Source organism: Euprymna scolopes, chromosome 19, assembly GCF_053919585.1.
Source record: "Euprymna scolopes isolate OS-2025 chromosome 19, ASM5391958v1, whole genome shotgun sequence".
NCBI classification, from domain to species: domain Eukaryota; kingdom Metazoa; phylum Mollusca; class Cephalopoda; order Sepiida; family Sepiolidae; genus Euprymna; species Euprymna scolopes.
The window spans coordinates 61468053-61490956 of record NC_136500.1 but is presented as its reverse complement, the minus strand read 5'-3'; the positions used below and the strand labels follow the sequence as shown (position 1 = coordinate 61490956).

General features: G+C 31.3%; 1 protein-coding gene across 13 annotated transcripts in view; it reads left to right on the top strand.

Moving 5' to 3' along the window:
* LOC145303656 (MAP kinase-activating death domain protein-like) overlaps positions 1-22904 on the top strand; it is a 602561-nt gene that overhangs the window by 91827 nt on the left and 487830 nt on the right. For all 13 annotated transcript variants that reach the window (XR_013873756.1, XM_080145234.1, XM_080145231.1 and 10 more), the window contains exon 2: positions 17910-18735. Coding sequence is in view for 12 of the 13 variants with exons in the window: in XM_080145234.1 (XP_080001360.1) it covers positions 18122-18735 (614 nt within the window). In the remaining variant the exon portion in view is untranslated. The remainder of the gene's footprint in view (positions 1-17909; positions 18736-22904) is intronic.

Genomic DNA, 22904 nt, shown 5'->3' with positions numbered 1-22904 from the left:
ACAAGTATTTTAGTGGTGAATGCTCTGATGAACTGCAATCACTTGTGCCCCCACGACGCGAGCACCCTCGACAAACCCGACAGGCTACTAGATCCCACCCCCACACTGTAGAGGTCCCTAGATGTAAAAGATCTTTTTACTCCAATAGTTTCTTCCCCAGAACCGCAAGACTCTCGAATTCCATTCCAGGTCCCTGCTTCCCCAACAGTACTGACGTGCAGAAGTTCAAGTGTAACGTGAACCGACACCTTGCTGCCCAAATCCCTACATAGTACCCCAGTAGTTGTTGCCCCTGATAGTAGCCCCCTACACCAAAGTGGCAATTTGCCTTGTTTGGGGTGAAAATGTAATAAAAAAAAAAAAAAAAAAAAAAAAAATATATACACATGCACATAAAGTTATGAACTGTACATAGGGCCCGAGCAAAGCTGTGCAGAACTGCTAGTATATATATATAAACTAGTAGGCTGCCTGGCGTTTTCTGGTCCTAAGATATGCATAAATATGAAATTTTAATTCATTCAGATTACATATTTATTATAGAGACAATTCTCTACCAATTATTATACTGAACTATACTAAACTACTAAACTATAGTAGTGAGATCAAAACTAAATATATATATGACTTGGATGCTGAAACCAAAATATACAACTCTTCACCCTCATTTCTTAGCCTCTGAATCACACCCATATATATATATATATATATATATATATATATATATATATATATATATATATATATATATATATATACACTATATATATATATATATATACACTATATATATATATATATATACACTATATATATATATATATACACTATATATATATATATATACACTATATATATATATATATATACACTATATATATATATATATATACACTATATATATATATATATACACTATATATATATATATACACTATATATATATATATATATATATATACACTATATATATATATATATACACTATATATATATATATATATACACTATATATATATATATATATACACTATATATATATATATATACACTATATATATATATACACTATATATATATATATATACACTATATATATATATATATATATACACTATATATATATATATATACACTATATATATATATATATATATATACACTATATATATATATATATATATATATATATATATATACACTATATATATATATATATATATATATATATATACACTATATATATATACACTATATATATATACACTATATATATATATATATACACTATATATATATATATATACACTATATATATATATATATACACTATATATATATATATATATACACTATATATATATATATATATATACACTATATATATATATATACACTATATATATATATATACACTATATATATATATATATACACTATATATATATATATACACTATATATATATATATATATACACTATATATATATATATATATACACTATATATATATATATATATACACTATATATATATATATATATACACACTATATATATATATATATATATACACTATATATATATATACACTATATATATATATATATATACACTATATATATATATATATATACACTATATATATATATATATACACTATATATATATATATATATATACACTATATATATATATATATACACTATATATATATATATATATATATACACTATATATATATATATATACACTATATATATATATATATATATATATATACACTATATATATATATATATATACACTATATATATATATATATATATACATACACTATATATATATATATATACATACACTATATATATATATATATACATACACTATATATATATATATACACTATATATATATATATATATATATATATATACACTATATATATATATATATATATACATACACTATATATATATACATATATATATATATACATACACACTATATATATATATATATATATATATATATATACATACACACTATATATATATATATATATACATACACTATATATATATATATATACATACACTATATACAGTGATGATCATATTTATTGGCACGGTAAAATAAAAGTTAAATTTTGTCTAATAAATTCTAAAAAAGGGATCAAATTAAAGAAAATAACAAAGTATATTATGTATTTTTAACTGGCCTTTCCGATGCAGCAATCGGATTTTAGAAAAAATAAATAACAAAGGAACAACAAACATAATTGCAAAAAACCCTTGTTCAAAATTATTGGCACGGCTTTGTTTTTCTTTTAGTATCAGTATAATATCAATCAATTTCCGGTTTACGTGCTTTCTGAACTTTTTTATAGCCATATTATGCTTGTTTAACGCTAATTCAGTGAATAATTTTTTTCAGATAATTTTTAGATAGCGATTTATTTAAACTATTATAAGTGACTAAATTATAATTTTCAATCACCATGGTTAAAACTAAGGAACACAGCGAAGACGTCAGGAAGCTTGTTGTAGCATGCCATACCAATAGGGAGGGCTATGATAAGATTTCAAAGAAGCTAAACCTTCCCAAATCCACTGTTAGAGCCATAATAAACAAGTTCAAATCGCAAGGCCACGTTATGAGTTTAGAGGGTAGAGGGAGAAAAAGGATTTTTTCCCCAAGAGATGAACGGAAAATTGTTCGACAAATAAAACAAAACCCAAGGATCTCTGTTGGGGAGATTGTTGATGAACAGAGCACCTCTGGAGTTAATGTATCTCGACATACAGTTGGTAGAGTTTTGAAGAGAGCTGGTTTAAAAGCATGTCGTCCGAGAAAGACTCCCTTATTGAAGCCTATGCACCTGAAAGCAAGGCTAGCCTTTGCAAAACGTCATATTGATAAAGATGTTTCATTCTGGAAACGTGTTCTATGGACTGACGAAACGAAAATAGAGTTATTTGGCCATAATAAAGTGTCTTATATTTACAGAAAATCTGGCGAAGCTTTCCTGCCTAAGAACATCATACCCACAGTGAAGCACGGTGGAGGCAGTTTGATGTTTTGGGGATCCTTTGCTGCCTCTGGACCAGGGCGACTTGTTAAGGTCACAGGTAGCATAAAAAAGGAAGATTATGTTAAAATATTGGATGAAAACCTGAAAAACTCTGCTAAAGAGCTCTCACTTGGTCGTCGTTGGTGGTTCATGCAAGATAATGACCCAAAGCATTCGGCTAAACTGACTAAGAAATGGCTTGAGGACAATCATATTAATGTTTTGGAGTGGCCATCACAAAGCCCAGACCTTAATCCAATTGAAAATTTATGGAGAACATTAAAATTGAGGGTAATGCAAAGGAAGCCTAAGAATCTTATTCAATTGGAGGATTATTGTCAGGAAGAGTGGGCTAAAATTACTACTGAAGAGTGCAACAACTTGGTTGTAAACTATGAAAAGCGACTGGGGAAGGTAATCAAGGCCAAAGGCTATACAATTGATTATTAAATAAATCGTGCCAATAATTTTGAACAAGGGTTTTTTGCAATTATGTTTGTTGTTTCTTTGTTATTTATTTTTTCTAAAATCCGATTGCTGCATCGGAAAGGCCAGTTAAAAATACATAATATACTTTGTTATTTTCTTTAATTTGATCCCTTTTTTAGAATTTATTAGACAAAATTTAACTTTTATTTTACCGTGCCAATAAATATGATCATCACTGTATATATATATATACATACACTATATATATATATATATACATACACTATATATATATGTATATATACATATATATATATACACATATATATATACATATATATATATATATATATATATATATATATATAATGTGTGTGTGTGTGTGAGAAGAGAGAGATTAATGTTGTGGAATTTTCTTTTCAAATGTAAAATATTCATCTTAGTAAAAAGAAAAGAGAGCATTTTGCTTTTTAAACGAAGGTTGTATTTTCTGTCATTTCTTGACAGATGTAAAGGAATATATAATTAGGCGACTGTGGTTAAATAAGTATTTAAAACTTTGTCCCGTTTGTGCTCCAACAACACTCTATATTAACACAATCGTTGCTAAATTTTAAATATTAACTAAAACTACCATACAACTGAATGGAAAAATAAAGTAGTCAATAAAGTCTCTTATCTTATACTAGCGGGGGTACCCGGCGATGCCCGGGTGTTTTGAGGTGTGTGTGGTTTTGGGTAAATCCAAACTCCGGGGGGTAGGGGTTAAAATAAAAAAAAAAGTTTTGGTAGGTGAGTATGAGGATCGAACCCGAACCGTTGAGGCAAAGTTGGAAATTAAAGTGTGAAAAAAAAGAAAAGTGCAACGTTAACCATTGAGCCACCACGAGATACAATGGAGACATGTTTGAATTTATTTATTTAAGTATTAAAAACAGATAGCCGCAATAAAAGTTAACTCTGCTGCTTCGATTTGACCTAATTAATGAGTCATGCAGTTAACTTTTGCTGCGAGGGGTTTGTTTACCCAATTTTGACTGTTCCCCCCCCCCTCCCAAACAGATGTTGGGGAAGGGGAAACCAGCTTCCCGTTGTCTAGATTGAATAGCAATTGTCTGATATAAGAGGAGTTTGTCCCCACATTGATCAAAGCTGATTGCTTCTGGACGTTTCCCGGTGCAATTACCGGGAACACTGCCTTAGCTTTGAATTAGCTTCGCTTTTTATACGAAAAAGCTGAATGAACACAAGACAAGCTGAAATAGCAATAATTTTGTAAAAATCGACGTAAATAAATCTAGACACTACACACATTCCCAAATCCTAGATATTATTATCTAGAGGTATATAAACAGTTCTAAGCAATCGTACCCCCCCAGTGAGTGTGTGCAAAAGAAGCTTTTGCGAGGCATACACGAAATGGTCACACACATTTTGCCTTTTATATATATGTAGATGACCTTGATCTTCAAAGCGGTTGAGGTCGAAATTTTGATTGGATTTCAACTTCCGATTTTCTCAAATTTGATGTATGTATCTGATGCTCATTGATAACTTTGAACTGATTATGACCTGGGTTCATCTAAACAATAGTATGGAATTTGAGAGCCTTAAAACTAATCTTGTCTAGATGTATAGTATTAATACTTATATATATATATATATATATAAACTAGCTTGGGTGCTCGACGTTGCCCAAGTGTTTGGAGACGTAAAAAACAAAATAAAAAATGGTAGTAGGCAGGCACGCAGGCTCAAACTCACGACGCGAAGGTGGAAAAGAAAGTGAAAGAAAATCTGATGTCTTACCGGAAGTGTAAAGCGCTCAAATTTTACGTAGTCAATCAAAAAGATAACTTGTAGAAATGGTGTTGGTTTTCAACCTCTCAAAAAGGGGCCACTCTGGCAATATCCAAATAAATAGTAATTATCTTAGTATGAAGGGTTTCCCCTACATTGATCAAGGGCAAATTAAAGAACAGATACTACCTGGTCGGAAGGCCAGGCGGTTGCATTTGAATAGTTTCACTTTATTTATACGAAAAAGACAAACAAATAGTCGGCACGATGGGACAACAGGAATTTTTTAAAACTCATTCAAAAAAAGATAGAGACAATATCCATTCGCGAATGTGAAACATTACAATCTAGGGAATATAAGAAAACTTCTCCCAGAATCTAACTAGCCTTTTGTAGACAGGCACAAATGTGTGCGCCCATTTTGCCTTATATATATATATATATATATATATATATATATATATATATATATATATATATATATATATATATATATACTAGCGAGGGTACCCGGCGTTGCCCGGGTGTTTAGAGGTGTGCGTGTTGGGCAGGGGGGGGGGAATCAAAACAAAAGAATAAGCGAAGTAAGAACCCTGTTTAAATATTATGTATAAAAACAATGTTAAAACTTCTTTAAAAAAAATCGTTGCCCAGGTGTTTGTGTTGAGGAGATAGGGCTTTAAAAAAACAAACAGTTTTGGTAAGTAGTTAGGATCGAACCTGAAGCCTTGAGGCGAAGGTGGAAAAGAAAGTGTGCAATTTAAGTATTAAAAACAGAATTGACACGTGCTGCAATAAAAGTTAACTCTGCTACTTCTATTTGACCTCATTAATGAGGTCAAATAGAAGTAATGGAGTTAACTTTTACTGTGGGCAGCTTTTGGGTTTGTTGGGGAGGGAGGGAAACCAGCTTCCCATAAAATGTGTGTGTGTGGGGGGGGGGACCAGCTTCCCATAAAAAGGGGATTATCCAGATTGAATAGCAATTCTCTGATATAAGGAGTTTCACCCCACATTGATTAAAGTTGATTCTACTGGACGTTTCCCTTGTGCGATTGCCGGGAACAATTCTTAGCTTTGAATTAGTTTCGGTTTTATACAAAAAAGCTGAACAAACACAAGACGGGCTGAAATAGCAAGAATTTTGTAAAAATCGACGTAAATAAATCTAGACGTGACCTGCGTTCCCAAATCTTCAATATTATTATCTAGGGGGTATATAAACACTTCTAAGCGATAGTACCCCCCCCCTCCAGGACCGTTGGCGAAAAAAGCCTTTTCAGGACATACAAAAATGCGCGCGCCGCATTTGCCTTTTATATATATAGATAGATGGTGTTCTAATCTATTATTTATAATTATTGGTTCTCATATTGTATTTAATTCTATATTAGGTCTACTTAGAAGGTCACTGTCACCCAACATATGTTTTGCTTCTTTGTATTCTAGTAGATAATCTGATGGAAATATTGATTTTCGTTGTGTAAACAAGCTATTTTGGAATTGGATTAGACATATACCGGAAAGAAGAATTCCTGGTTATGAGATCATCATTGTTCTCACTACAGTGAATACTTTGACGAAATGGCATTAGGATCCACATCACTAAAGCAATAAACGTGGCTGCAGTATGGGTATGACATGTTGATACTCTGGCTTCATCAGGAGAATGTTCAAGCATTAATTGGACCATGTAGCATTTTTTGTCTGATATTTTGTTGTTATAAAGGGAGAGAGAGAGAGAGAGAGAGAGAGAGAGAGAGAGAGAGAGAGAGAGAGAGAGAGAGAGAGAGTTTGAAATTATTACTGCAGCAATAATTTATAGAATATATTTTTTGTGTGATATCTTAGAATTGTTTTCTGGATTAATTCTCAAAGTCAGTGCTTCAAATTGTTTCATTCTTTGTATGATTTGTTAGAATGAATGACTGGATGTCTGCAGTAAAAATAAATTTGATGCCATCTAATGAATGATGGAAGAGCTGTGAGACCTTGAGGCAAGGATTAAGACTAGACAGGACGAAAGTCAGCTTGGCAGAAACAATAAGATTTATGACTGAAAACCGTTCATGAATTAACAATGCTAGAAACAAGAGACGATGTGGAAAGGTTGCCAATGATAATAATTTTCCTATTCCTGACAGCAATGTTGTTCAGGAAGTGACTTAGCAGCTTAACTATGGGTTGACAGCTCATACTTTTAGGCTTTCCTCTTTTTATGCTAATAGTCAATGTTCAATCCTAGATGGAGTGAGGATGATTGGCTTAATGGATAGCATCCTGAATTATGAGGTGAGGATCTAAGTGTGTTACACTAATACTGTTGGAAAACACATGAATTCACAATTTCTAATGAGCTATGAGCGTTTAACTAATTGTATAAAGTTAATTATTGACAATAAATATTGTTTTTGCATTAAATAAGTCCAAAAGGATTTGGTATACTATAAAATGAATATATAAAGTGGAGCCAAAAGAAAAGTCCGCACTTGTCATTTTTTTTTTCAAAAACCATAAATTTACACTAAATTGAATGTAACTGTTTAAACAAACTATACATTATTGATTCGCCTTTTATTTTTCTATAATTTTACCTGTTCATATTTGACTTTTAATTGAAGTATCCTAATGGTTACATCAATTTAAAAAATGAACTTCAAATTGAGAAGGCAAAAAGAAACTCTGCACAATGGAAAATTGTTATTTAAACGTGACATTAGAACATTAATGCAACACAAATATAACAGGATCACAATGAACTAGTTAATATTTAGTAGTATAGCCATTCTGCAATTTGACAGCATACAATCTTTTGGGCATTCCTTGAATTAATCTGCTGCAATACTCCAGTGAAAGAGCATTCCACTCTCTTTAATTTTTGTTCTTCAAGATTTGAAATTCTATCATTGCATAGCTGTTGCTTGATGTAATGCCATGTTTTTGATAGGATTGAGTTCAGGAGATTGTGCAGGCCAATCCAAACACGGAATATCATGCTCTTCAAGGAACCTCCTGACATTGCCAGCTGTGTGAATGGGAGCATTATCTGGCAAAAGTAGGATAAAAAATGCTCAGTCAACATATTAATGTACTTGGTTGAATTAATTCGACCTTGCAAGCGAACTATAGGCCCTGGTCATTGGCATTAATAATGCCGCACACCAAAACTGAACTTGCAGCATTAAAATTGTGCACTTAGGATTAAATTCTTTGTCCTTCCTTTGATGGACGTACTGCTTACCATCACTGCTTAGTCTTTTGAACTTGCTTTCATTACTAAAAATCACTTTCGACCAATATGGAGAATCATAATCTTTATTGCATATGATGAAGTCCAGATGGCACTTTTTGTTCTTTACAGAAATCATTAGCTTGCGTCTAGCAATACAGCCTTGTAAATTAAATTCATTCAATTTGTTCTTAATAGTAGAAAGCTAGCACTTTTTAACAGAATTACACTGTTGTCGGATTTTGGGAGCTGTTTCAAATCTGTTTCTGAGACTGCAGATCTTGATAGCATTGTCTTCCCCGTACGAAATAACCAGGGTGACCAGATTTAGGGGCATTACAAACACTGCTGGTGTTTTGATGCTTTTGCACAGTCATCCGTACCATTTTCTCATCACATTTTAATATGCGCCCGATTTCTTGATTGGATAAACGAGAAAGGTGGAGATTAATGAGCACCTAACGGTCATTAAGAGAAAGTAATGACATATGGACTAAATGTTACGTTATATAACCTGGAACAACAACTACGATTAGAGATGCTTTGTTGCTTAAAAAGGGGATATTTTAAGTTGGTTTAAAGCTCATTTGTTACTGCAGAGTTTCTTTTTGCCTTCTCGGTTTAAAGTTAATTTTTTTAATGAACGTGAACACTAGGATACTTCAATTAAATGTCAAATATGAACAGGTAAAATTATAGAGGAATTAAAGTCGAATCAAATGAGGTATAGGTTATTTAAACAGTTACATTCAATTTAGCTTAAATTTGTGGGTTTTGAAAAAATGACAAGTGTGGACTTTCTTTTTGGCGCCACCGTATATACTAATGTTAACCATTTTTGTATATTTTTTAAATACATTTAAAACTTTCCCTCTTTTTATTTCATAGGACTTTACAGCATTGTAACTTGCTTTTTATCTCACTCAAGTTTTGGTTGTAATTATCTTTCCTGTCTTGAAATAAGTGTACTTCATTTTTCAAAGTCTATCAATTTTATTATATAAATATATTAACAGAGCTATTTTACATTGTCTGGAGCCATGCCTAAGAAAATAGTTTTAAAAGGTTTTTCTCTGTGCACATTTTTTGAGTACAATTCTCTTGCTGTCCTTCTTTCTTTCATGTGCAAACTTTGACAACTGAAAAAAATAGAAAAAAATGTGATGTTGCTCGAACGTATATTTAAGGGAAGCGAAACTGGTTGGAGTCAAATGAAGCTGCTAGTTAGATTATGAATACTTATTGGTTTACTGCTCAATTCTCTTGTCTATTGTTCTTACCCAACACATACTTCTATTATTGTGCCTAACAAAATAAATCGATTCTATATTTTATATCTGTGTATTGTTTTCCATTCAACGATACAAGATTTGGCGACGAAGATGAGAACAGGAAAAAAGAAAGCGATGAAGAAAAATGGTCAGCTGACTTTTTTAAACATACCACTAAGAATAAAAAATGCCCCTTCCCTCCCTTTCAGCACTAAATTCATTCCTGGTGATTTAAAGCAATATTAGTATCTTTTTACTATAATATTTTGAGGGTGATACTAAATCAGATTAAAAAAAGTTTGTAAGTGTATATTTGGTAATTTCCGAAATTTAACTTGACACACAGATAAAATTAAATGCAATTTCTTATATATATATTTTTGGGGCAAGTTTAAGGAAATTATTAATTTTGTTTTTGCTTTTACATTCGTTAAATGCTGTTAAAACTAGTTTATTTTTGTGCAAAAATAATTTTCAAAATATATTTTTTTTTATCGAAAAGTCTGTAGTGTTTTTCTGTAAAACAATATTTTAATCTATCTATATATATATAAAAGTGAAAGTGTGTGTGTGTGTGTGTACATTTCCCTACGCAATAACCCTGTCAATTTTAAGGCTACAGATTCGAAATTTGATATGCAAGGTACTGAGATTTGAGAAAATCTATGTGATCGGTTTTCGGCCAGAAATTTGGCTGTTAAGGGATCAAGTTCAACGATTTGACTTTTGAGAACTCTACCAAACTCCTCCGACAATTTTTGGTCTACACACTTGAAATTTTAAATATAGGTTCCTTGGAGATGGATCTAACTTAATAACGTGATTTGAGCCCAAAACAATAAATTTTAAGGGGTCATAATAGGGGTCAAAGTTAAAAAAAAAATTGACCGTTTTTTTTTTCTCACCATACACCTCCAAACACCCGGGCAATGCCGGGCACCCATGCTAGTATCTTTATAAATATAGATTAAAACAACACGACCATACTAATTTAGTTTAATTAATAGTTTAAGTACCAAAGAGTTTATGGTAATATTTAAATCTAACTGTTAAACTCCTAAGTATAATTATTCTCTAACAACGTCAGCTGGTGTGGAATAAAGAATTTAGTTATTTTTAACAACATGTGGTCATTTGATGCTGAGAACCATTTTAGTAAATATGTTTTTTCTTTTGTAGATGAATTGTCCAATTAAAAAAAAATGTCCAGTTACAAAAGCATTTCTCATAAGAGTATAATAGTGATTAACTTTGACTGACATTCATTTGTTATGATAAATTCAGAATTCTATGCAAATGACAAAAAATACATCATGTGTGTATATGTCAAATTTGTTTCATGTTCTGCACCTATGAAATAAAAGACACTAGCTTTAGTTGAATTAATTTGAAATCGATTATATTTTTTCCTTTTATTTGGAACTAGCGAGAGAATGAATTTGCACATAGAGTAATAAAAATGAAATGAACAGTTTGCCTTTCAACTTACCGACATGTTTCTGTATGCATTAATCGTCAATCCAAACAAAGATTTTACTTATCTATTTATTTGTGGACTATTATCCTCATCTTCTAGTTGTTGCTTCACAACATTCCTGTCAATTATTCCCCCTGGCCTTCATCAGGTGGTAAACTGCGACAGGATAGGAACGCTGAGTTTCTTAACTGTATCCTAAATAATTACCGCCTTCCATGACTATTTGTTGTCCTCTAACCACGTTTTGCCTCTGGCCAGCTTTGGGTAGGATTGAAACCGCTATCTTCAGACAATGCTTACCTGGAAACGTTGAGATCTAATATCTCTATCCACTGTGCCATGAGCCCTGAAGGGTGATCAAGGTTGGATTTTTTGGTCTTATATATCCAAGTTTTTTTGTTCTTATCTGATCTTCCATCATCGGATCCATACCAAGTGTTATATTATTTTTATTACTGGAATCTTTTTGAGATGAGCAATTTATACATTTATTTATTTATCTTAAGTTAAGAGACTCAGCATTCCTATCCTGCCGTGGGTTACTGCCTGGCAAAGGCCAGAGGAATAGTTGGCTGAAACTAGAATATGAGGATAATAGTTCGCAAATAAATGAATAAATAAATTGCTCATCTGAAAAGGATTCCAAGCATAAAAATAAAGATTTTACTCATAATAAACCAACCTTGATGTATGATTACTATTTCCTATTAATTACAGTGTTATGTGACCAGTAGTTTATCGGTTAAATATTTACATACAGACACACACGCACATACATCTACTGTTTTATTTATATAGATTAAAAAAAAAAAACAAAAAAAAAAAGAATATTTTGAAAATACCTACGGGTAAACATTCTATTTAAAACTTGAGCCTATATAAAAACTTAAGCATGACAGATAAATGAAAATGCTATTTCAAATTGTGACATATTTTTTAAAGCTCATCAAATGTGTATGTTTAAAAATGTTGATTCAGTATGCACATTTAGCAATGAAAATTCGATTTTAAACTAAAGCCAGCAGCTCTCCCTCTAGGCAGGTTGAATCGGTTTCCTCCAAAGAAGGAAATATCATGGGAATATCAAATTCACAAGTGGTCTACAGTCGCTTGTATTCTTTAATCGTAAGCATAACCGGGCAATGTAAATTCTGTTTTATCTGTTCTTTTTAAGCTTCAAATTGAATTTACATTGAGACTTAAGCATGACAGATGAATATAAATTCTATTTTATCTGTCACAAGAAAGATATCAAGAGAAACGAATGCCAACAATAATAATCTGATTCATCTGAAATGAATGAATGATGCTCAACAACAACTACAGCATAGTTGTAGCAGCAGCACACTGACATTAGTTACAAAATATATATATATTTTTTTTAACTTGTGAAAAAAACAAAAACTATTTCATTATGTAAATCCTTCCTTCAAAATAAGGCAACAATATCCCAGTTTGTAAATATTCTTATCACGGTTGTTTAACTCGTAAATTTATTCATAAGTTGAATACTTATTTTGATTTTTTCCCCCTAATATAAGTTATCAAGTTTATTGTTTACTCGCCACACTTATCCGGCGTTGCCTGGGAGGTATTTTACTTTGTTTTACTGTTTATTTTTTTTTGTTTTCTTTTCTTTTTAATTGCATAAAAAATTTCGAATTTTGTTTTAACTCTTAGACTTATAAATATTAATAAACTGACAGCCAGTGTACCATGTTTTAATTCTCTTGTTTCTAGACCCATCTACGTTCTTGTTTCATATGCAGATTAAACTTTTTGTTGTACTACACTTGTATTATTTCAAACCGTGCTGCACTAGGTGTGTCAGAAATTTTGTGAAAAATATTGAATAATTCCACCCCGTCTTTCCAAGCTTATAACTATTCGAAAAATGTAATTCAAGCCCTAATTTTTTTTTTTCAATTAAAGGAGCAAGGACTAAGGTTTCATTAACAAAACAAACAAACAAACAAACAAACAACGTAGTTTTAAAAAAAAAGGTTTTAAACTTCGGACTTTACAGGTAAATTTCTAAAAAAAAACACTACTTTTTTTTTGTTTTAAATTTGAATATATTATTTATTGATCTTTTATCTTCAATTTGTGATATATAACACTTTGGTGAGTATATTAATTATTTACTTTTTAATAGACATTTCAAAATGGGGGGGGCGTGAATTAATTCGACCCCCTGTCTTTCCAAGCTTATAACTACTCGAAAAATGTAATTCAAGCCCTAATGTTTTTTTTTTTCAATTAAAGGAGCAAGGACCAAGGTTTCATTAAAAAAAAAAAAAAGAAAAAAACAAACAACGTGTTTTGTTTTTTATTTTAAAAAAAGGTTTTAAACTTCGGACTTTACAGGTAAATTTCTAAAAAAACACTACTTTTTTTGTTTTAAATTTGAATATATTATTTATTGATCTTTTCTCTTCAATTCGTGATATATAAAACTTTGGTGAGTAAATTAATTATTTACTTTTTAATAGACACTTGAAAATGGGGGAGGGGGAGGGCGTGAATTTAAAAAAAAACGTTTGTCTAAAATATTATATTCGGTTCATTGGAAAGAGCATAAAATTTCACATTGAACCTGAAAATATCGTAAAAATAGAATCAATAGAAAAATTTTGATAGATTTTTAAAGTTTAAAAATTGAAAAATACTGAGTTCAATTAATTTCATTACTGTTTTTTTTGTTTTTTTTTAAATAAAAAAAAATATTTCTATTACTTTTAAAACAACTTTAATAGTTTATTTTGGAAGTATAATCCATAAAGAAAATAAACAATCCACTTTTAAAAGAGAAATTACGAGTTTTTTTATATTTTATTCGCAGTTTCCTGTTAGGGGTGTCAAAAATTCCTACAAAAATTCTGATACACCTAGTGGTGCACATTAAACTATTTATTAAAAACAAGTCAATAATGTCACATTTTTTTCAAATGCTTTTTTTTTTATCAAGGTTGTGTGATTTTTAATTACTTTTGCTTTTCTTAATATTTTTTTACTAGCTGCATATATCCAGCGCTGTCCAGGAAAAATTTTACTTTTACTTTTGTTTTGCCCTTTTTTGAATCACATCATTTCAATTCTTTTCTAAAATCTTAGATTTATAAATATTATTAGCTAAGATTCAGTGTACCAGTTTATAATTCTCTTGTTTCAAGGCACATCTATGTTCTTGTCATTTACAGATATATATTTCCGTTGTACTATAGTTGCATTTGTAATCATTTCAAACGATGCTTTACATTGTTCTGTTGAACTGTAAATGACACTTTTATTCTGCTACAAGTTAAACTCCACATATTTTACATATGCCAACCATATTCATAACATCATTCTTCAAAAATTCCAACATTTATTCCTATAATCCTTTATATTATCACTAGCAGGGAGACCCGGCATTGATTAAGGATCCATAAATATTTCACACTCCCATACTTTTATTGTCATCAAAATCGATGAAATCACCCATCTTTAAATCAAATCGATTGATAGCTTTAGTTGGAGACCACCATCATGCACCAGGAGGAAGCTTCACATGCCTCCCCACAGTGACTTAGTCCACAGTGCATTGTAGCTTACATTGCATTGTAGAGAACCTACTGTTGAGTTTTAAAAGTATTTTTATATAATGGCTTGAATTAGTTTAAAATGCAGGAGTCAAGTATCATGGTCCATTTGTGCTCTAAACAGAAACATTCATTTCGAACGCACTCTTGTCTTATAAAAGAATCTGCAGTTGATTTTATAGGCCGGGCCTTTCTGCTTGTGTGGTGATAAATCTTCTAAAATGCACTTGTGATGTTAGGTTGTATAAAAGTGTTAAATTTGGTCAAAATTGTACTTCTTTTTTTCATGAAACTTTTTCAATTATCGATTTTCAATACTTATCAGACACATTCTGATATAAAATCTATGTTAGAACACATCAAGTACCTTCATGTAAAATTTTTTTAAATCACCGCAGCCGTTTCCGTGTCCATAGGAAACTCACACACACGCACACACATAAAGTTTCTTTTATATAATAGTAGAGATAGAGATTGTATATGATCTGTTTCGTCGTCTTTTAGATTCCGTTAATAAAACATTGGTTCAGTTGTTTATTTGTATCGGTCTAACAAAAAGAAAGGAAAAAAGAAAATGTATATCTCTTTCCAGATGGTTCTGTTTTAAAACATTAGCCAAATTTGAACCTAACTAAATTGATTAATGTTTGACAATGTAACGCTTGAACAATATCTATACCTTTTTTTTTTTTGTTCATTTGACTCATTTTGTTAAAACCTATTATTTGCTCACTTGAAAGTTAATGGAATGCTTTCAGAATAAATAACAGTTGTTTTAAAAACAAACATTCCCCTACGTTAATATTGTTGTAACAGTATATTTTCTGAATTTGATTTTTATATATATATATATATATATATATATATATATATATACACCAGCAGAACTTGTTTTGTTGGTTCGATGAACTAAGGAAATAGAAACTCTTGCTGTCAATTATTTGTAGCAGAGTGGGGATACTCACTGAATAGTTTGTCTGGCCTTTGTGTGTTTTTAGAAAAGGGTCCCTTTTGTTTTTATTTATAACTGCATCGCAACTTGTTGATAATCGATAAACTCAACCAGAATCGAATTAGCTGTATAAAGAAGTAAAAAGATTGTTTTCACTTAGAATGCCGAGCCTTCACCCACAATATAAAAGTATTTATAACTAGAACTATGTATTATATTAAAATGAAAACAATCATTGGCATTGAAAACAATAGAAACGAATATTTAATTAGTGAGATGTCATTTGTAAAAGTAATATTCAAATTGATTTACCTTATGACTTGGATTGAATACACATAGTCAGCATATTAGAAACTATTGTTTTTCCATTATGTTTTGCAGTTAGGAGATTCGGAGTTCCTATCCCGTTGCGGTTACCACCTGACGAAGGCCAAAGAAATAGTTGGCCGAAACGTTGTGAAACAACAACTAAGAAAGAGTAGGATGTTTCACAACGTTTCGGCCAACTATTTCTCTGGCCTTTGTTAGGTAACCGCAACGGGATAGGAACTCCGAATCTCCTAACTGCATTTTCAGCAATTACTGCCATCCGTAGTTGTTGTTGTCTCACCACGTTTTGGCCAAGTAAGCCTCTGGCCGGCTTTGGGTAGGACTGAAACTGCTATCTTCAGATGCTATCTTTGGGGTTCCTATCCCATCGCGGTTACCACCTGACGAAGGCTAGAGAAATAGTTGGCCGAAACGTTGTGTAACAACTAAGAAAAGATGAGGATAATAGTCTGCAATAAATAAATTCATGAATAATATTGTCTAATTTAAATGATTCAAAATGAACTAACAACGTTATCTGTGATATCTGGTATCATAAATTGACAACTAATAATATTCACCTTTACAGAGGTGTAAGGAATTACTGCTCAGTAAAACATATTGAACATACATCGTTTTATATTTAAAATGTTCATAAAAGAACTAGATTTGCAAAATGAACAATAATTTAGATAAAATATCTATTTGGTCTTATTTTCCCATTAAATTATTTTGGTCATGGCTGTAATTTCTATTTGAAATTAGTGTGGCAATAAACCTTCTCAGAATTCCAGGAAAACTCAATGCCCATTCAATTAAAGTCTGGATAGTGCTTTCCCTTTTTGATTTTCCATCTTACCACATCCTTCATGACCATTTCCTGTGATGTTAACTGATGCTGGTGTTACCATATTTTATGGAATCAGTTTCAATTCTCTCAGACTCATGTCAATTTCTTTCTGTATTTTCAGCTATGTTTACACAGCATTATTCTATTTCAGTTTAACCATGATTGGTTAGTGGCTACTGATTATCTGAGTTATTTATATTCTCACTGATTTTTCTTTCTTTCTTATGTGAAAGTTATATTTTATAGCTTTTAGTTTGTTTTAACCAATAAATTGTTTACATATTGCTTAGTAACAAGATTAATCCCCTTCTCTTCTATCACCACATATACTCATTTCATTTCAAATTCTCCTTTTCCCCTGTCTACTCTCCTATTGTTCTTTCTTCCCTCCCTTATTTTCTGTTTAGTTTAAGTTTGTGATATACGATATATGGAAGCCATTTAGCTTTTAGTTCATTTGAAATTTGTAGCCATGATCTTAAAAGTAGTTTTAGGTATAAAATAAAATACGCATCAAGTGCACTTGAAAGCCAAATCACAACGCAATATTACGAAAATAAACAAATATTTTATTTGTATGAAATTTATAATTTGAATATATGCTTAGCTCCGAAATATATTTAAATTATAAATTTCAAACGAGTAAAATATTTGTCTATTTTCCTAATATTGCATTGTGATTTGGTTTCAAGTGCACTTGATGCGTATTTTATTTTATTCAAATTAAATCAACATTTCTATAATGAAACTCGCACCCTCGACGTTAGTTTTAGGTATTTTTTTTAAATATATGAGCGTTATATGTACTTCGGCCAAATTTTAGTATGATCACAACCCTAGTCTTATCATGTATTATCTGTGCTAGAAATTCAAACATTACTTTGAAGATACTATAAAAAATATTCATTGATTATAAAATCTTTTTTCTTTTCTTTTCAGATCCCTGTATATTGTGAATATGAGTTGCAACCTAAAAATGCTTGTCGTTTCTTATTCTCCACTTAAGAACAATCAGACAAATTGCCAATTCTAAACATGTGTCCTTCCTAAAAATGTTCATCTACAACACTCCTGCTACATAAAAGACACTAATTGTGCTTATTCAAGCACAACAGACTCCTACTCCAGTGAAATCTTGCACAACTTTTAAAATGTGTGAGTATATGAAAAAGTATTTCTGTCCACGATTGATGGACTATCTTGTGATTGTTGGTACTCGCAATCCAAACCACAACAATAATGTAGCCCAAACGCCAGAGCTACTTCGTCGGTACCCAGTGGAAGACCATCATGACTTCCCACTTCCTAATGATGTTATATTCTTCTGTCAGCCAGAGGGTTGCATTAGTGAGGGGCCCAAGCGAACCAGCCTACGGGAGACGACACCATTTGTTTTCACGCTAACCGAAAAAGATTCTGGGATTGTACGTTTTGGAATCTGTGTCAACTTCTTCCGACCCTTTGAGCGAAAGATTCATTCAAATGATAAATCTCGGGATCGTGTTGATTATTCGGCCGACCCTCACAAATTGACGCCGCATCACACAGGTGACAGTGACCTGCCACAGAGGTCTCCAAGAACGCGACGACGTCTCAAAACGGCTGGCCGCGTTCGGAACAACACGCTTACATCGTTATGCATTGTTAGCCATCACCCTTTCTTATCAACATTCAGGGAATGTTTATTTCTTTTACGGAAATTGATCGATGCTTGTCATGACAGAAGCTGTACAAGACGAATTGGTGGTTCAAAAGGATCATCAAGGTAAGCTTTTTTTTTTTTTTTTTTTTTTTTTTTTACTTCTTTGTTTCACGCGTTTTAAAAATTATTTGTATTGCATAGAAACATGCATCTAGTATTATACCAAATATCATCTGATCAACGTTTTTTCTCCTTAAGTTTTTTTACTATGTATACTTTGATAATAACAATAAATACATGCTAAAATATACCTTGGTTCTTATATAATATAATAATTATATTTAGAAAAAATCATACCCCCGACAAATCCGATATAATTATATTTAGAAAAAATCATACCCCGACAAATCCGACAAGCAGCTAAATTCCACCCCTTCACGGTAGAGATCCCTAGATGTAAGAGAGCCTTTTACTCCAGTAGTTTCTTCCCCAGAACCACTAGACTTTGGAATTCCCTTCCGGGTTCTTGCTTCCCCAACTGTACTGACATACAGAAGTTCAAGTGTAATGTGAACAGACTTCTTGCTGCCCAACTCCTTACACAGTACCCCTGATGCTTATGTCCCTGATAGTAGCCCCCTACAACAAAGTGGCGATGTGCCTTGTTTGGGGTGAAAATGCAATAAAAAAAAAAATTAAAAAAATAATAATTTACAATGAACTAAGTGACTCATCTGTCTTTTAGCTATCTTATCCATTTCACACTATGTCGATGCAACCATTCTAATAGTTCTTATTATCTCTGTGTACATTTAAGGAAAGAGTGACTCTCTTTTTTCAATGTTGCCATCTAAGCTACATACGTGCGTCTTGTACACACCACAAACTCTTATGTAAATTAGATATTGACATAAAAAATTTCTTTACTTCGTATAAAAACTAGCAAGCTGCCCGACATTGCCCGATTGTAAAATATGCTTAAAGATATTTTAATTTATGCCGATTTCATATTTATTATTATAGAACCAATTCTCTATGGATTATTATATTGTACCCAATATATAATAGTGACTGCTCAGCATGGCCCACTCGTAAAATATGCTTAAAAATGATATTTTAATTTATACAGATTACATATTTATAGAGCTAATACGCTATTAATATATTGTAACCAATATATAGTAATGATTTCCAAAGTAGATTTATATGCATATATATTTCCCCCAGAACCCCTGGCCTTGCTGGAGGGAAGACTAAAACTTGTTGCTATGGTTTCAAATGATCTGAAATAACAGCGAGGGGAGACTTGATTCCAAATATTTCTCATTTTATATCCTCCTTTTTTTTGGAAATAGGGTACGATTATGAATATCTCTAGTATTAAATAATCCTTATACTCTGTCAAATTTACTTTATGTATGAAAACCAAGTTCTAAAATAATTGTTTTTCTTCTTTCTGTCACGTAATCATTTAAAAAAAAAATAGAATCCTATTTTGGGAGAGTGATTTAGCTAAAGGTGTTAATCTATTTGTAATTATAATAATTATTATTATCATCTGTATCTTGTTTTTCTTTTTACAGTAACGCAAATCAATCAAACCTTCTATATAAATAAAATAGTAGACGTATGTGTGCGTGTGTAAATATCTAACAGGTAAACTCTTAAACTACTGCTCACATAACACTAAAATTCTCAGGAAATAATATTCATGCACCAAGGGTAGTTTATAGCGAATAATATATCGCATACAGACATCGGCAAATTTACATGTAAAATGTTCATTAAACATTAGCTGACATTTTAGTTTTGTGTGTGCATACGCGTACATTTGTTTTTTTTCTCAGGCTGGAACGCTCGTTTATTTATTTATTTATTTCAATTCTAACTCATGCCACCAATTCATTTTATTTTATCTTTGTATTAAAAAGAAAATGAAATCATACGTAAATTTTACTCGCGATTTGAAATTTGTAAATATGAAAACTAACCTATATATCTTTTTTACGATCTCATATTTACTTTATTTCATACATAATTTTTAGACGGGGGGGGGTACGATAACACACAGAATACGGACCGTGTTGAACTAATAATGTTATTTAGAAAGCCATTCTTAATATGGAGAGGGGAAGGTATTATTTAAACTATAACAATTTATTAAATAAGAAACTGACATGTATTATCTCTATTTTTGTTTAGTATTAGTTAACATTAAGTATCCGTTTCTCAATCCAATTTCTGGATTAGTTTATTGTAAAGCAAGTGTTGCCTAATCACTAACTGCACTTTGAAATATTTATTTTTTTGAGTAGTATGACTTTTAAATAAGGTGTTTCTACAGTTTAGTACCCATATTAAAAAAATACAAATAATTTATAATTGAATCATGTATTTCGAAAAACTGCTGAGTCATTTTCCGGAAGTGACGTCATGTGTTGATGATGATGGGGGGACAAGCACGATTATGTTGTTTTTAAAAGTACTCTGGAGGCCGCCAGAGATTAACAAACCTTCTTTTTTAGGTGAGGTTGGGGTGTGGTGAATTAGTGCCTGTTCATTCTCCCAAGCATTACCACCACTTTTTCTGTTTATGGAGAGGGAGCCAGTAGATGGTTTCTCTGAAATGCTGCATCAGACCAGATACTACACTTTGATCTTAGCCAAAAGGCCAAGTAAGCGTAATATAGTTTCTACCAGGCATTGCCTCCTTCTTAAAAAAATACAAAATAACCGATCCAGCATATATTTTAAGAGGTCAGGAGGGGAATATAGAGTAAGTCTCGGAAATGGCTGAAGCAGTTTATGATCTCAAAACTATTTTCATATATACTTTTAAAGGAAGTGGGGATATCGAGTTAGGCCTGGAAACGACTGAAGCAGTTTACAATCTCAAAATTACTTTATTTCACATATATTTTTAACAGTGAGAAGGAGGGAATATGGTGTCAGTCTGGGAAATTGCTGAAACAGTTTACGATCTCAAAATTACTTTATTTCATATATATATATAAATGACAGGGGGATATGAAGTCAGTCCCAGAAATGGCTGAGACAGTTTATGATCTCAAATTTCCTTTATTTCATATTTATTTTTAAGACAGAGGGGGTGATATGGAGTCAGTCCCGGAAATGGCTGAAGCAGTTTACGATCTCAAAGTTTCTTTATTTTTTATCTATTTTTATCTTAAAAATAGATAAAAAATAAAGAAACTTAGAAAAATAAAGAAACTTTGAAATGGGATGATATGAAATCAGTCCCGGAAATGGTTGTAGAACTTTACGATCTCATATTTACTTTATTTCATATATATTTTTTAAGACAGGAGGGAGGGAAAACTGACATACGGAATACGGACTATGCTGAAATAATAACATTATTTAGAAAGCCATATGGGGGTATCTTTTTTAACTATTCTGTACTTTCACTTAACAATTTAATAAAAAAAAATATGTATCTGATCAGATTGAAAATTTGTATAATAGTTACTGTTATCAAAGAGTATCAGATCAATACATCAAATTCCACCAAATTTAAAGCATGACTGAATTTTTCAATGGCAAGTGTGAAGGTAAGTCATAGGATGCAGGACTTCAATAGCTGCCATATGGGCCAAGTAGTGAATCTCTACAATGAGGAGAACCGAATTTGTTGCCAAAAGTGTAATCTTGTCTATGACTTTGACCATTGACCTGGATATCCCAAAGTTAAATCACTTATAAGTGACTGATATTTTGCCCAAATTTGGTAATGATTGGTCAAGCAATATATGTGTTAGGCTATACAAAAACACACATAGTGACAATTTTGATTGAAAACATAATCTCTGTTTTACTGCTGGTAATGAAAATGTATCAATAAAGATCTCTCCTCTTCTTTGTTTAACTCCAGTACTCACATGCTAATCTCTGCCATACAGTTTAAAAACTGATTTTTATTTTGTCTGTCCTTTTAAGGAACGTGATTATCCTGTACATTTTACCATCTCTAGAATGGCTAGCCAGTGCTAATCTCTCATTAAGAAGGATAATTTTTCTTGTACCTTGCAATTAGTATAAAAAATCATTACATTCTGCAATTAATTATTGAACATAGAAACTGAATTATTTTTCCAATTATCAAGCTCATAATCAACCTGTCAGATGCCCAAGAATATCATTTCATTAATGAAACTGAAATTGATTTCATTCTTTTAAAAATCAACAATTGAATCTGATTGCTTAACAGCTCTTTATTGAATTTCCAATTATAAACGGAATATATTGTCAGATAAATTTATAATTAACAAGTT